General features: G+C 35.6%; 1 protein-coding gene across 3 annotated transcripts in view; it reads right to left on the reverse strand.

Annotated features, from left to right (window-relative positions):
• Positions 1-383: 383 nt before the first annotated feature.
• ACVR1C (activin A receptor type 1C) overlaps positions 384-16,265 on the reverse strand; it is an 81,763-nt gene continuing 65,881 nt past the window's right edge. For 2 of the 3 annotated variants that reach the window (XM_024122278.1, XM_007103998.3), the window contains 6 exons: positions 13,230-13,460; positions 10,333-10,500; positions 8,836-8,992; positions 7,030-7,154; positions 4,770-4,900; positions 384-509 (listed from right to left, as the gene is read on the reverse strand). In XM_024122278.1, the coding sequence (XP_023978046.1) occupies positions 384-509; positions 4,770-4,900; positions 7,030-7,154; positions 8,836-8,992; positions 10,333-10,500; positions 13,230-13,460 (938 nt within the window). The remainder of the gene's footprint in view (positions 510-4,769; positions 4,901-7,029; positions 7,155-8,835; positions 8,993-10,332; positions 10,501-13,229; positions 13,461-16,265) is intronic. The other variant, XM_007103999.3, reaches the window with a different exon arrangement.

Genomic DNA, 16,265 nt, shown 5'->3' on the forward strand with positions numbered 1-16,265 from the left:
AAAAAACAATGGGCTTTTATATTTTCTTTTCTATTCATTCATGTGCTCCTGATTCAAGTAAAATAAAACCTTAATAACTTTCATTATTTCATATAGCTTATTTTACACTTTTGTAATATGTTTCTTAAATAAAAAGATGAGTTGATGTGTTGCTTTTCAAAATAAAATTAAAGACAACATGGGGAGTGGATGAAGTCAACTCCAGCCCATACTTGACTTTAGTTATTTTTTCATGGTGCCTTTGGGCACTTAAATACTGCACTGCATTATCTTTGAGGTAGAACAACAGCAACGATGACAAAACAAAGGCCAAAAAATTCACATAAAAAGGAAAAATGAGAAAGAAAGATGTGAGAGGTTTCTTTTTAACACAATTCTCATCATCAGGCTTTGCAGTCTTCTTTGACACAAAGTTGAGAAATAGTCTTCTTAATCCGAAGGGCGGTTAGGCGGGCTGCCCCATTGGCATACCAACACTCGCGCATTATTCTCCCCATAACTCGGAGTGCCTTTAAGAGAGAAAATACCAAAGTCTTTAGCACAAAACACAGTACGAGAGAAGAAAAACCACAAACACAGGAATCGATGCTAAGCTCTGATACAGAAATAGTAAACTTAAATCAATATGAGAAGGAGATCAGGGCCAAATCACTTCAAAAATCCTGTCAAGAGTGTCTCCCCTAAGACAAGGAACAGGGCATCTCCCCACAGACAAAGACCAGGGCGTCTCCCCTCTGAAAGGGACCAGGGCATCTCCACTCAGACAAGGACCAGGGCGTTTCCAGACAAAAAGGGACCAGAGCATCTCCCCTCAGACGCGGACCAGGGCATCAACCCTCAGGCAAGGACCGTGGCTTCTCCTCCCAGACAGAGACCAGGGTGACTTCTCTCAGAAAAAGACCAGAGCGTCTCCTCTCAGAGACCAGGGTGACTTCTCTCAGAAAGGGACCAGGGTATTTCCCCACTGACAGAGACCAGGGCATCTCCCCTCAGAGGGACCAGAGCATCTCCCCACAGAAAGAGACCAAGGTGACTTCTCTCAGAAAAAGACTAGAGTGTCTCTTCTCTGAGACCAGGACATCTACCCTCAGACCAGGACAAGGACGTTTCCTCTCAGAAAGGGACCAGACTATCTCCCCTCAGACACGGACTAAGGCATCTCCCCTGAGAGGGACCAGAGTGTCTCGCCATGGACAGAGACCAAGGTGACTTCTCTCAGAAAAAGGCCAGGCTCTCCCCTCAAACAGAGAAAAAAGTTTCTCCCCTCAGACAGAGACCAGGTCAACTTCTAGCATAGAAAGACCATGGCTCTCCCCTCAGACAGAGCCCAGGCTGTGTCCCCTCAAACAGAGACCAGGGCACCTCCTCTCCTAGGGAGACCAGGGTGTCTCCTCTCAGTTAAGCCGGGTGTCTCCTCTCAGAAAGGGGCCAGGTGATCTCCTCTGGCTTCAGGCAGAGGCACAGGGCCCACTGATCTGCTAGATGATTTGAAGCCATCATTTGTGGACCTTGAAGGTAGATATAGGAGATGATAAGGAGCCTTTGCTCAGTGGCATTTTGGTTTATGGAATTACACTATCATTTTTAAGGTCATGCTTGATTAGCATAATGTGAAATGATGGACCAGTTTCATTTGTTTTAGTCTTTTCTGTTTAGTGATTAGTTGTTTATTTGTCTTCCACCTACTCTGTTGAATGTAATTTTAGGAAAGAGAATATGGCCACCTTACACAACATCCTTCTAGAGTAAGTGAAATCAATTGAATAGCTTTATCTTCTTGAGATGATCAATAATCTTTGAAACATAATTAATCTTTTTATGCATTTTATGAAAATTTTCCTCTTCCTTCAAGCTGCATGAAAATAACATGCTTTCAATTAAGAAATTATATATGTTATGTATAAAAAAGCTAACAATTTCTGCCCTTGGGTTTTCAGAATACATAAACTTTCTTTAAAATCTTTGTAGTGGAATTAAAATATTTTTAAAAATCCTGTCAAAACACAGATATTAATCCTATAGAGGGAGGCTATTAATCCTCTTTTAATTGAAAATTCTGGGAATATGGTAGAATGACTATCTTTTAAAACATTCTAAGAAAGGACATGAAAGACAAAAATGGATAAGGGATGGGTTGGAAATTCCCTGCGTTGCTCTGGATGGTAAGTACACACATATACTTTTTTTTTAAGTCATTAAACTATATACTAAGATTTATTCATTTTATCATATGTAAATTATGCCACAATAAAATAATGATCTAAATACTAATATCAAAAATGTTGAATTAAAAAAAATCAGTATAAGTGAACTGGTAAATAAATAAGATAAATACTCAGAGGGGAAAACAATGAGAATGCATGATTCCAGAGAGGTATAAGAAATCACTGAAGCAAGGCGCTGCTCTGATGGCATCTGCTGATCTCACAGTCTAGAATTTCAGAATTGATGGACCATGTGTGAAAGACAGGAAATACAGCCCAAAGCACACAGAAGGTGTCAGATCAAGACATTTACAAAGTCCAGACGGTAAGGATGAATTGGTCTTAGAAGGAACTTTGTGAAGAAAATTGTCTAAATCTTTGATCTTGGTAAAGAAAAAATCAAACCTTAGCCTTAAAATGTTGCAGTAAGCCTGAGCTCATAGTGAAAATTCACAAGAAGATGAGGAAATAAAGTATCATAAGCAAGAGTTAGTCAAAACAACAAACAGGAAAATCAAACCTATCAAAACATTAGATGCTAGAATTAAATGATAAAAAATAGTTAAAAAATAAAGTACATTTTAAAAAGCAAAGAGAAAAGTCTAAACATAAGTAAAAAGCAAAAGTATATTTAAAACAAAACAAAACAAACAAGTGGCATTTTTCACAGAATCAGAAGAAAAAAACAAAGAAAATTTTAAAAAGAAAACAAAAACCCCAAAACAAACAATAAAAAACAAAACTAATATAAAAAAGGTGTCAAAGGTAAGACATGCAAAGTTTTAAGGGGCAAAACTATCATAACTTTCACACAACATTATACTGGAAGTCCTAGAAACTTCAATAAGAAAGGTATGAGTCCCCGGACTCATTATTTGGGGATATGATCATCTATGTAGGTACCCCAAAAGAATCTATAGTTTTATACCCTAAAGAAATAATTTTTACACACACACACACACACACACACACAGCAGTATTGTTTAAAAAGAAACTAAAAATCACACATCTGACAATCAACAGTAGAGTGAAAAAAAGAAATTGTGCTATATCCATACAAGGGAAAACTACACAGATATGAAAATAAACAGATTATAGCTATACATATATAAGGTAAAGTAAAAAAAAAATTAAGAAGAATATCTATAGTAAGTGTCATTAATATATTTCACAAATAAAAGTTAGCCATATACATGTACATATATATACATATATATATGTATGGCTAAATTTTAAAGAAAAGCAAAGCAATAATAAAATGATTAGTTATAATAGTAGCCTCTCAGAGGGGTGAGGAATCTTCAAAGATATTGGAAGTGTTCTATTTTTTAAACTTGGTCATGAATTCTATTATCTTTACATATAACTTTACATATATGTTAATATCCTCTCACATGCATGAAATGGTTAATATCAGAAAAAATTTTAATTTAATTTCAATTTGCTTATAAATGCCTCAAATTCTGCTTCTAAAATAAGTATATAGGTAAGCTATCTACACAAAATAGAAATAACAGGACATAAATCTTGCCTTAAATAGGAAACGAGTTGAGTGAAACATGAAGGAGAGAAAAAATGAGGAAAAAAGTAACCGTATAAGATATGACATATGACAGAGCCAAAACTAAAAGATGTCACCTAAAAACTCGCCTCAAGCATTACATTTAAATATGGCAGAAGACAAACAGTCATAATTGGGATGGGGGAGATTAAAGCATTAAAATAGTTGTGGAACTAGTTAGATGATTTATAGTCTTTCCTCCACCTTCCCTTCTACTTCCTGTGGGATCTAGAGAAGTCTCTCTCTTCACACAGGCAGAACAAGCATTGCAATATGTCTGCTCTATGATGGTCACTACATGTGTGGTTCAAGATGAGGAGATAAACAACAATGGTCCCTGCCATGGGGAAGCTTTTCTGATGGAAGAGAATAAACTCAAACTTCAGCAAGTTAGGGATTAGGAATAATTTATTGACTCTAAGGATGACTGAAATTGTAATACTCTGTGTAGCACACACATTGACTACCCACCGAATATGCCTGTGTTCCCGACATTCCCAGCTCCCTTCCAGCTGGAAGGGACTGTGTGACTCATTCTGGTCTATGAACCATGAGTGGAAATGAAATGTGTCACTTGAGCCAAAGTATTAGAGAGCCAGTGTGTGACCCTCCAGCTCCTCTCTTCTCCTGATCTAGACCTCTGGAAACTATGTGTTGAGATAGCAGCATCGCAAGATCAAAGTCACCTGGATTACTGAATCACCACAGGGAGCACAGATTCCAATGAAAGTTGCCTAACCTATAGGGGACTTGGCATAGCAAGAAATAAAGTCTTGTGTGAAGTCACTGGATGTCAAGGTTGTTCCTGCCACATAACTTAGCCTTATGATACTGACAGCTAAAGGGAATAAAATCCTTCTGAAGCTTATATGAAGACATATACCTACATACATGAAATGAATTGGATGCCTAGATAAAGAGAAGGACTATGGTCTCTGAAAATCCACCCTGATACTTACCTCAAAATTATAATGAGAAATATATACATAAGAACATAGCCTTACTTCACAGCTTTGCCACTGGTTCGGAATACTTGGTCGGAACTTCTGGTCACAGACAACCTTCCTCATTTCCTCTATTGAGGGATCTGAAGGCACCATGTCATAATAAGGCAACTGGTACTCCTCAACAATTCCTATAAAAAAGTTGTGTAATAAATTTCCCAGTGTGAATAATAAACAAAGATGTTTACTTCAAAATAATACCAATTAAGTTTTCTAGGCACAGTGGTACCCTGGAAAACTGGAAAATCAGGCTTATTAAAATTATGTATCATTGTAAAACCAAAGATATAAGTTTAAAGCACTAAGTTGAATAGTTATATAAGTTTATGAAATTTTATACTATGAAAATTTATATAATTTTGATAATTAAATAAGTTATATGAGACAAAAGTATATGTAATTACTGTACAAAATATATAATTTTATATAATTATACATTATACATATATTTTATATAAAATATGTTACATTTACATAACTTAATAATTATAAATATATAATTTTATATTATGAAAATTATGTAAATTTTGATTTATATAAAATGCCATTGTGTGATACAAAATTTATAGCAAGCCTCACTGATCTCTGAATGACGTATATTTCTCCATGAATGAAGTATATTTCTCCTTTTCAAAACACAATAGCTTTCTCTTTTTGAAAATTGTTAGGCAATCTTTTAAGAGCTCAGTTTTTTACATTTGGATTTTACAGCTACTACATCTGAGAATGTTCCAGAGAAATGGCCAAAGGTATTTGAAGATGAACAGTTCAGCGTGAAGGTTAATATTTAAAGAGTCTCAAATAATAGACAAAGATTTGACTTTAATTATCAGAATGTTACTTGAGTTCAAGAATTTCCTTACAGAATCAATTGAATTAAACTGTAGTTCTTTTAATTTAAATATTTAAGATTGGCATAATTTAGAAAACGAAATTCAAATCATGTTAACTAAATTACTCTTTCAACTGTTGAAGAAAATTTAAGGACAAAAATCTAAAAGCAAATCTAGACAAATATCAGTATGAAATTTTAAAAAATAATAACATGTTTGAAACTTGCTATTTACCAAGCACCTTCCTAAGCCCTTTACATGTTTTAACTTATTATTCCTCAAAAGCACTGACTAAAGAAAGTACCATGTTATCGCATTTTTACAGAATCAGGAAACTGAGGCACAAAGAGTGTCATGAATTTTCTCAAGGTCACATAGCTAGTAAGTGGCAGATCTGGAACTCGATCCCAGGCTTGGGGATTCCAGTGTCCATGTTCTGTTTCTGCACCACTCTAAGTCTATTGCTTCTATGAATAGTTTCATCTTCCTGAATATTTTATTATCTAACCTAGGAATAAAAGGGGGAAAGCATGTTTTCTCATTCAAATACAATTTTAAACTTTTAAGCTTTTCATTTTTTTAAAAAATGAGATTGATGTAAGGCAAAATGATCTCAATACAAAATGCAAAAACTGACAGTGGTTTAATAATGACAGTTCTTTCATTGAATGTTTACTATGAGCAGGCTCTATACAAAAAGCTTCACATGAATTAATTGAATTAGTCCATTAAATCCTTAAAGCCCAAGAGGTCAGTTTTATTATCTTCATTTTACAGATGAGGAAAGTGAGACCATATAACTCACCTAAAGTCAGACATTCAGGAAGTTGCTAAACCAAGGTTTAGGACTAAGTCTGTCTCACTTGAAACTGAAAAATCTAAATCATTTTTACCAGGATTTAACTTTTCTCCACTGATGAAACAACTTCATCAGACTGCGTTTACAGGGTTTCATCTTCCCAAATTCTTCCTCTCATTATTAATCTCTAAACTGCTCGGAGCAGTAGAGTCAGGAAGTTAGTCTTTGCTTACCTCTGCCCTCCACTTTAATCCCCACACATACATTATCACAGGAAAGAAATGAACAAGAAAAGCCTGAGAACCAGAAGACTTCAATTTAAGTCCTGCAGCCTTGGCAAGTCATTTAGCTTCCTTGGGTTTAATTTCGGATATAAAATAGGAATACAGCTCAAAGAAGAAAATTTTCAAGTGCTTTGCAAAGTATTATTATGGAAATCAGAATTATCAGGAGAACTAAGCGGTAATCACAACCTAAAATCTCCATTCTGTTCAAAATGCTCCACTTTTGCCACTGGAAAGATATCACCAAAAGGTAATCTCTTAAATATTTAGAAACGATTCAATATAGTGCATTGAATTAGAGCATCAAGGAAAGGCAGACACAAAGAATATTTCCAAAATCTTACCTCCAACTGAACACCTCCGGGCTATTTCCCAGTAAACCAGACCAACAGAATAGATGTCAGCTCGTTTGAAGGACTCGAAGATATTCACATTTATTGTATCATCAAGCATTTCAGGAGCCATGTACCTTCAAAAACATGCACACTTCAGATTCTGTGTATGATTTTACAGCAGTCCAGTAAAACACAATGTTAATAAATCCTGATATACAATATGTTAAGGCAGTTTACGTCAAATTTACAGGTTGATCTGAGCCACTATAATAGAATAAAATTAAATAATACAGTTATTGAATGATAATTTTTTAAACATTTTAAATAGAACTAGAGATCATCCTAGTGTTAAAGCCTGTAGGCCAGGAGCCAAATACTTGGAAAGCACTCAATAGGAAAGATGGAACTCAATTTCCAGTAGTTCAAGAAAGCTCCTTGAGGGCAAGGAGTATGTTCTATTCATCATGGTGGGCCCAGTACTCCAACACAGTGCTCAGCATCATTCCACAAATACCTGCTCTGAATGAACAATGTTATTATACATTGGCTCCAAGACATATATTCATATTATATATTGGCTCCAATAAAATTACAGCCTTGCTTGAACAGGACTAAATCAAAAATTCTACAGTCCCTGGGACCTGACTGAGACTAGCTGTCTTAGGGATATTTTGAGGATTTCTCAGAATATTGAGGTGAGGATGCAACACTCTCCCCAATCTTTTAAAAGCTTCAGACTCTCTGAAGGAATCCAGCATCCCAGGCTTCCCTGACAGACAAGTTAAAACTTGCTTTTTAAAGGGAAACAGAAGAGGTCCCTTAGGGCTGCCCAGTCTGAATAAACTGTCCTGAAGTGTTTCTGGGGCCCCATTAAAGTCTCCCAGGGAACAAAGTAAAGGACTCAGAGGGACTGGCCTGGAATCTCAAATATGGCTTGTAGGCTAACTATACCAGCTTAGAAATTCTCTACTCTCAAGGGCCTTTAACAACTCCAGGAAAGTGTTTTGGTTATTTCTGATTTCAAGGTCAAGAAACCTGGAATTATGCCAAAGTAGCACAGATCCTGAAATTCAAATGAAAGGAAACAGAAGTATGCTGGCCATATGGCCACAGTCTGGCTATAATAGGAAAACACCAGGAATCCCATTACTAATGGGCCTGTCCTGACATACGTGTGGTATGCTCTATATAAATCATGCTTGTTCTTAACTTTCAGAGATTCTGTTCCTTGAAAGTGGGAATTGTATCCAAACTCATATTACCTTAATACACATCAACTGGGGAGACTTAAGGATAAGTACAACTATAGGTAAATATGTTACATAATATTTTTAAATATTGAGAGAATATTATATAGAGTCCCTCACCTATCTAGTTCAGTGTATTGATTCTATATCTGTTGTTAGGACCTGAATGTATAGAACTAGCCCTGAGTTTCAGTTCATTTACGAAGTATTGATATAAAGGCTTTGGAGGAGCTATATACTGCTAACATTTTTTTCCTCCTCTCTGTAGGAAAACTATTCTCAGATGTGGCACACTAAAAATAATATATCACCATCACTTCCACCATTCCTTTCCACTGGACTCCCCACACAAGTAGCTATTTTCTATAAGACCAAATGCCAACTCTTCCTGCTTTATAACCATTGTGCCACTGATTTCTCGGTGACCCAGAGAAGACTTCTTGCTTTCTTGGGCCTAATGGTTTCCCACTTTGGATTTGCCACCCACCTCCCTATACACATATCCCAGGCATTCATGTTTATGGGGCAGTCATAAGTCTCAGTATGCTACCAAAGTAAGTTATCTTACCTTTTGGTTCCTACTTTAGGATTCTGAGGTATGTCAATAGTGTTCAGTATTGAATCATGCTTCACAGCCAACCCTAAGTCTGCTATGGCACAAGTTTCACATTTTTTCACTAAGATATTCTTTGATTTTATATCTCGATGAGCAATAGCAGGTTTACCTATGAAGCATAAGGTAAACATATTCACTTTTTTCATTACTGGAGATCGAACCTCTCTGAAAGGAGTCATCTTGAAGACTTGGCTCAAATGTTATCTTCTAAGAAAGGTCTTCCCTGACCCCCATTCTACATTCCAAGTCATTCTCCATCAGACTATCCCATTTTGCCTTCTTCATAGCCCTTATCACTATCTAAATTATCTTACTCATTCATATGCATTATCTGTCCCTCCCAACTAGACTGTAGGCTACATAAGGGCAGTGGCTATGTCTTACTCATCACCATGCCTCCAATGCTTAGAACACTAGGTGACATTTAGTAACCACTAGTAAATATTTGCTGAATAAGTAGGGAAAGTATTAGCATTGCTACGTCCACATAAGGACATAGCAAATATTCTCTTAGAAAACAAGTTTCAAACTTCTACCACCCTACACCGGCAGTTCTCAAATGTGGCCCAAAGATCCCTGGGGGTCCTTAAGGCTCTTTTCCAACTACATATCTGTGTGATGTCACATTTTCTTCACATACTTCAACCAAAAACAACATACTGGGACAGACTGAATGAAGAACAGGTATGAAAACCCAGATATTAAGGAGATTTGCAAAAGTATAAAATGGCATTATTTTAGCTAGATGGGCTTTTGTACTACAAAAATTATGTAACTTTTAAAAATTATGTTATTTATTTTAATATTTATTTGGTTAATTATTATACTTTAAGTAAATTAATAAATACTTTAAAATTTCTCAATTTTAGTTTCTAATATAATAAATATTAATAGATATAACCCACATATACAAACTTTTGGGGTCCTCAATAATCTTTAAGAGTTTAAAGGGATCATGAATCCAAATCTGAGAAGCACTACAGTGACTAGACTGACTTTCTAGAGCCAATTCTCTATTAACTCAATAAACAGACGAGACAGTGTGTATTATTTGGAGTTCAAGTACATGATATATAAGTATTTTTTTAAGGTCAGAATAACTCTTTCGAATTATTTTCATTATCAAAGGTAAACAGTTAAATCATTTGTATTCTCTGAAAATACAGCATTTGCCACCAAAGCAAGATCTCTCAGGTACATAAGGTAAATAGCAAAGACAGAGCCACTAGGAATAAAAATATTATTATGGATAGTATGCAAAATGACAAGTATGTAGATGAGAGTTGGCTATATCATGACAAAACCTTCAGCTTTATAAAATACCTTTAGGGTTTCTTTACATTTGATAATTGTTTGTAATAAACTAAAACACAGCTGAACACTAAAATGCAACTTAGTGTTTCTATCCTCATATTCAAGGAGAAAAAAAATTAGAAAGAAAATACATACCTTGTGTACCAACAATCTCCATATGAAGGTGGGCCAGACCACTAGCTATTGAAAGTGCCAGTTTGATCATTCCAGCCACTGTCACTGTGTTTCTATTCAAATAGTCATATAAGGAGCCCTGTTCATGATATTCAGAGACAAGCCAAAGTTGAGTCCAAGTTCCATTATCTAACAGGAAAAAGTTATTTTGTTGCTGTAAGTTTATGTTGAGAAAGAAGCCAAAAGCTTTTAACAAATGTCAGTGTTTAAAGCAAATCTGTGTTGTTAACAAAGCAAAGTTAACTCCTTCAGTGATAATACTTACAGTCCAAGTTAGTAGGATGAAAATTCTCAACGAATTCCTATTGATATATTAGAACCTGTTACATGTACCCACCATCGCTATAGGAAGCTGTGAGGCAGTGATTCTACCAACTGAACTACTCCTTTCTTATTCCCTCTATATCAATACCTGCTGGTAATAGCAACCACATCATGGCAGAAACTACTGAGAGATGCATTTAGGTTCAGCGTTGTGTTATAAATTATTCTTGAGCTTTTAAGAAAGATTGTACCAATAAAAACCAGAAATATAACAAATTTACACAAAGTATTATTACTATCATAAAAGCTCTAACATTCCAAGGATGTTCATATTATTCATCTTTCAAAGTATGAAGTTTATGATTTCCCTCAAAGCTTAATATAAGTGCCAAACACAATTACTAGACCTTTTCAAATAATTTTCCTTATTTAACCAAAGCTAATCCAGTTTATAAAAGATTTTTAGCAGAAGAGAAATTAGCCTAAAATTTCTCTAGGTATTAGAGTCCCTAGACTTAGCTTTAGCTTTCAGAATCAGATGTCCACAATAGCCCTGGGAAGTCCTGACCAGTTTTGATCCTCAGTGAAAGGGAACTATAATTAAAGAACATTTGCTAAGGAATTTTTGTACCTAGTGCTTTATGTACAAGAGCTCCTGCTTATCCAAGTATTTAATTTCCAAATCCAGGTAGTGATAACATTTTCTAGGAATGCAAAAATCAACATAACATGATAAAGTTCACTAATAACTGACCACATATAAAACTAACACTTACACCTCGCTTCCTGCTTAACACCAGTGGCTATCTTTGCCCTCTCATATTAATGTCTTTGTCAGACAGTTGACTAAACTAAAGAGTGAAACTGTAAATGTTGCAAAAGATATAGAAATGCATGAAAATGAAAGTGATGTTAGAGACCACTTGGAATCAAAGCCACTGACAAGTAAGCCATTGACACAGGTAGGCCAGTTAAACTGAAGAAGAGACAATCAAGGGTGATCTTTCTTGTGCATATTGTTTTATAATCCAATAAATGTCATGATTAAATTAGCTCTATCAGGATGATCCATATAACTGCAGTCATTACTGCTTTCATAACATTGCGAATTAAGCTAACCAGTAGATAGTTTAGCTCAATGTTACGAAGAAAAAGTAAAAGTTCTTAACAGCTTAATAAGAAATGTTTCATTTTCAATAGTATAGTTAAGAATTTGGAAAGAACCTTTTTCTTTTTTAAGCTCAGTTTCTCCCTGGGGCTTTACTTGGCTTTATTCAGTTTCTCTCTGGCAAATCAGAAAAGACAAATCATCAGCAAACATAACTATGGCCAAAATGTATAATAACACTAAACTTCTCTTTGGCCATCTAATTAATCATAAATACTTTCATGATCAAGCTTATATTAAATAGAAATAACCATAGATTTTAAATTTTCCTAGGTAATGGTAGGTTTCTGATAGCCACAGATAATTTGTGGCTAGATAGACGTTATAATCTCCACCTCTCCAAAGTTCTTCATGAGTATTACTGATTCAAATAAAAAAATAATTGACTGGATCAAGTTTTGCTCACCTTTGTTCCCTGTTTCCCTTTAAGGGAATTGTTGCACAGCTAAATGAGTAAAAGCTATGCAAAAAGAAGAAAGAGAGCATAGGTAATCCACAAACTCTATATCTAGTCCCTGATTACTGGGCATATACACAAAATTTTATGACTATTGATTTAAATACCAAAAAGTTCATGGTCTGTCTTATTCCACAAATCTCATAAAGCAGTGTTATTTGGGGTTGTTAATGTTAAACCTCACGACATAAACCATACTCAAAGTACATTAATTTCACTAAAATTATCTTGCTTGCCACGATTCTAATAATGTTCATAGAAAACTAGAGTCCTGGTGTTGAGGTCTGTTGTACAGATGAAAGTATAGTCCTAACAAAGATGAATATTCAACTATCATTCATTGGTATCTTTGTACCAGTTATCAAAATATTGAAATATTTCTGTCCTGTTTAATTAACAGCTGCTATTCAAAACGTCCAATGGTATTCCTTTGCCCTAGACACCCAAAGCAACTCCTGAACCCCCAAGATGCCTCCAGATCTTTTTATGACCCAGCAACTAAAGGGATAACACCTAGCATGGCAGGATTCTCCCAGGACTCTGTTCCAGTTGAAGCTTCTGTTCTGGTTGGTTAGTTCCTGTGCCATACCAGTCATCAAATAATTTAAATATCAAGCTGGCTATAGTGTCATCATGACTTTATATCACTCGTCTGCCCTGCTTTATTTTACATTTATTGCACATTTATCTGTGGAGAAGAGGAAAGCATTTTCTTTCCTCAAAAAAGAAATCAGACTTTTTCGTAGATTTTTTTTTTTTTTTTTTTTTTTTTTCCCAGCCGCTCCGCGGCATGTGGGATCCTCCCAGACCGGGGCGCGAACCCGGTTCCCCTACATCGGCAGGCGGACGCGCAACCACTGCGCCACCCGGGAAGCCCCCGTAGATTTTATTAAAACAAAGAGATTATTTATTCTCCTCTGATAGTAGACATAATATCTTATTTGCTGGACCCAATTAGATTGAAAATACCTTTGTTGTCAGCAGCAATGAAACCAAGGATGTTTTCATGTCTCAGCATAACGGTCTGATAAATTTCTGCCTCTCGAAACCAAGATCTTTCATCTCTAGAGGAGAATATTTTCACAGCCACATCTTCCCCGCACCATCTTCCGTGCCAGACCTCACCAAATCTACCTTTTCCTACTATTTCCTGAAGTACAATCGTCCTTGCAATTGTTCTTTGAACCAATAGAGGCAGACCTAACCAAAGAAAAGATGAAATTGATGATTAAAAACAAGTAATTGCCAGTAAATAACTGTCATGATGACCATTATTTTCACATAAAAAAGCAAACATTTAACCACTTTAGTAATTTTACTGATTTTGAAGAAATAAGCACCATTATACCAAACTTTAATTTAGTCAAAGCATGCTCAAAAAATACTCCAAATTCTTACTATGATTTCTCTTCTCATATTCACAAATAAAAATTTCTTGAATATAGCCTGCCACTGCAGATATCTAATTTTCCAAAATTGTTGCAAATCTCTCTGATTTGCACATTGAAGCCAGTCAGTATACTAAATACACAAAGGTTAAAAAGCATAAGTTGCTAGCCTCTAAAATAAAGTATAAGATTCCTAGCACAACCGAGAATGCAGAGAATTCTTTATGAATTTTTTTAAAAACCAAGTTAAAATTGGAAAGTGAAGAATCAAATTCAATGATGAAGTGAGGCAATCATGTTACACTAAAAGCAAGGTACAGTCATAGAAAATATCAAATGGATATTTTCTGTGGAATAAAAGAAAGTCAAAGAAAATACATTCTGAATGTAGGTAAAATGTTTAGGTTCTTTTGAACCAATAACTTTACCTCTAGAATTCTATTCTAAAGATTTAACGAAAAATGCAGAAAAATTTATGTCAAGATATTTCATATATTATTATTTGTAGAAAAAGTAAGGAAAAGTGTCTGATAATAGAAAAATTGTTAAGTACAGTGCAGAGGTAGAGACCACAGATAAGAAAGGCTTGGGTTCAGATTTCATCTGTGCCACATGGTAATCATGGGCAAATTATTGAACTTCGCTGAGCTTCAGCTTCCTTGCCTGAAAACCTGTGGGCAATAATATTACCTATATCATAGGGATACTTTGAGAATTAATAAGCATGTTAAGCACCTAGCACGGTATCTGGCCTATTACATGCTCAATAATGGTTTGCCCTTAACATTATGTCTAAGGATGAATTACTTAGAGCCAAAAATAATGATGCTGTTTTTGAAGAGTTATTTCTTAATGACATAGGGAAGTACTTCTGCTATAATAAAAACCATACGTTGTTAAATGAAAAAATACTTTTGTTAAAGACAAATAGCATAGCAAATTCTATCCATCTAAATAAGTGTATCTAGTTATTCAAAATATTCACGGGAAAAAGTCTGAAAAGAATATATGCTAAATGCTATGATGGGTATTTCTATTTAGTGGAATCGGGGTGAAGTAAATTGTGATAGTCTCCTTTCTAATTCTTTACATTTTCTTAATGTCCACAATATTCCATAAATATTTATTACTCTTATAATTAGAAGGAAAATAGCTAAAGAGGTCACAGTATAATTTATTCGGGAAAGTCATGTTTAGTTGTCATTGTACTCAGATGGCTGGGAAACCCTTATAGCAACAACCCTGTAAGCTCCTGTAGGCTTCGACCTCTACTCTTGAAATGAGCCACAGTTTATTCAGATGTTCTCATGTTCATGAGAACCACCCACCATGACTAAATAAGCACAGACTATAAATTTGCTATTATGGATCTCAACAATTAGTCACAAAGCCTCACAGCCAGAAAGTTCTTCTGAGATCACCTGGTTCAACTTTATCATTTAGAGATGAGAAAATTGGGGCTGTGTGGTAGTCAAAAACTTGCCCAGGAATAAGTGGAAGTCAGACCTACAACTAAAACACTGTTTTTCAATCCAAATTCTTATGCTCTCACCATTCAGTGGATATGACTACAGTCCTCCCCAGCTGGAAAGATTTCTAGCAGCAAACTATCCAGGATATTTTTGTAAGCAATAGTCAGTTTCACTACTTGCCACACAATGAAAGATGTACTAACAACTATTAAGCCAAAGTACAATTTCAGTCTCTCTCTCTTCCCTTCCCTCGTCTTGCACACACAAACTCACGAAAGCAACACCACGACCAATCACAACAACAATGACAACGACAACAATACCAACAATACAACAACAACAATTGGCTAGAGAACTAGATAAGCCAATGTTTTCAAACTGCAAATTGATTAGGCACATAATCAGTGCCTCAGACCGGGGACAAAGAAGGATTTCGTCTAAGGTACTCAGCACAGCAATTAAGTTGAGGCAGTAAAAAAATGAAAATTGCTTCAGCATCTTTCAAAGCAACCACCAAAAATAATCTGAGTAATTTTTGTGTTACACACTTAGAGATTTCCTTTGAAGACACATGGACTCCCTGCAGGTCCATGTTACTCTTTTTTACCAGGGGCTGTAGAAGCTGATGCCTGACTTATGGAAATGTCACCATCCATCAGTAGTGTTATATCATGGCAGGAAAGCAGAAACCTACCAAGCCTCTTAGAAGCCACCTGAGACACCATGATCTCTCAAAGACCATCCAGTCAAACACCAGTCCATTTTCCTCTCTTGCAAACATTATATCTCTTCGAAATCTGTCCCTGACCAGGTCGGGATATGCTTCATAATTTTTGTCGCTCAACATCTGACAAAGCTGCTTCTTGCTTAAGGTCGCTGTCCAGGGAAGAGAAGCAGAGGAGAAGCAGAACTCCTGATTTCCTTCCCATGGGTGAGCTTTTGTGACAGAAGCCTTGCTACACATGGACCTATTCTCCCTGATGACCAAAGGCAGTATGGCCATCCATTACTGTTAGCCAGTGGTCACTGGCAGTCATATGCAGCTGGCTTTGGAGAAAAGTGCCTAGAACTATTTTAAGTTGATCTTATTTTAAGAACTATTTTAAGTTGATCATTAAAGAAATCATCCATGCTTGGGTATGTTT

The sequence above is a fragment of the Physeter macrocephalus genome, chromosome 2, assembly GCF_002837175.3.
Source record: "Physeter macrocephalus isolate SW-GA chromosome 2, ASM283717v5, whole genome shotgun sequence".
Taxonomy (NCBI): domain Eukaryota; kingdom Metazoa; phylum Chordata; class Mammalia; order Artiodactyla; family Physeteridae; genus Physeter; species Physeter macrocephalus.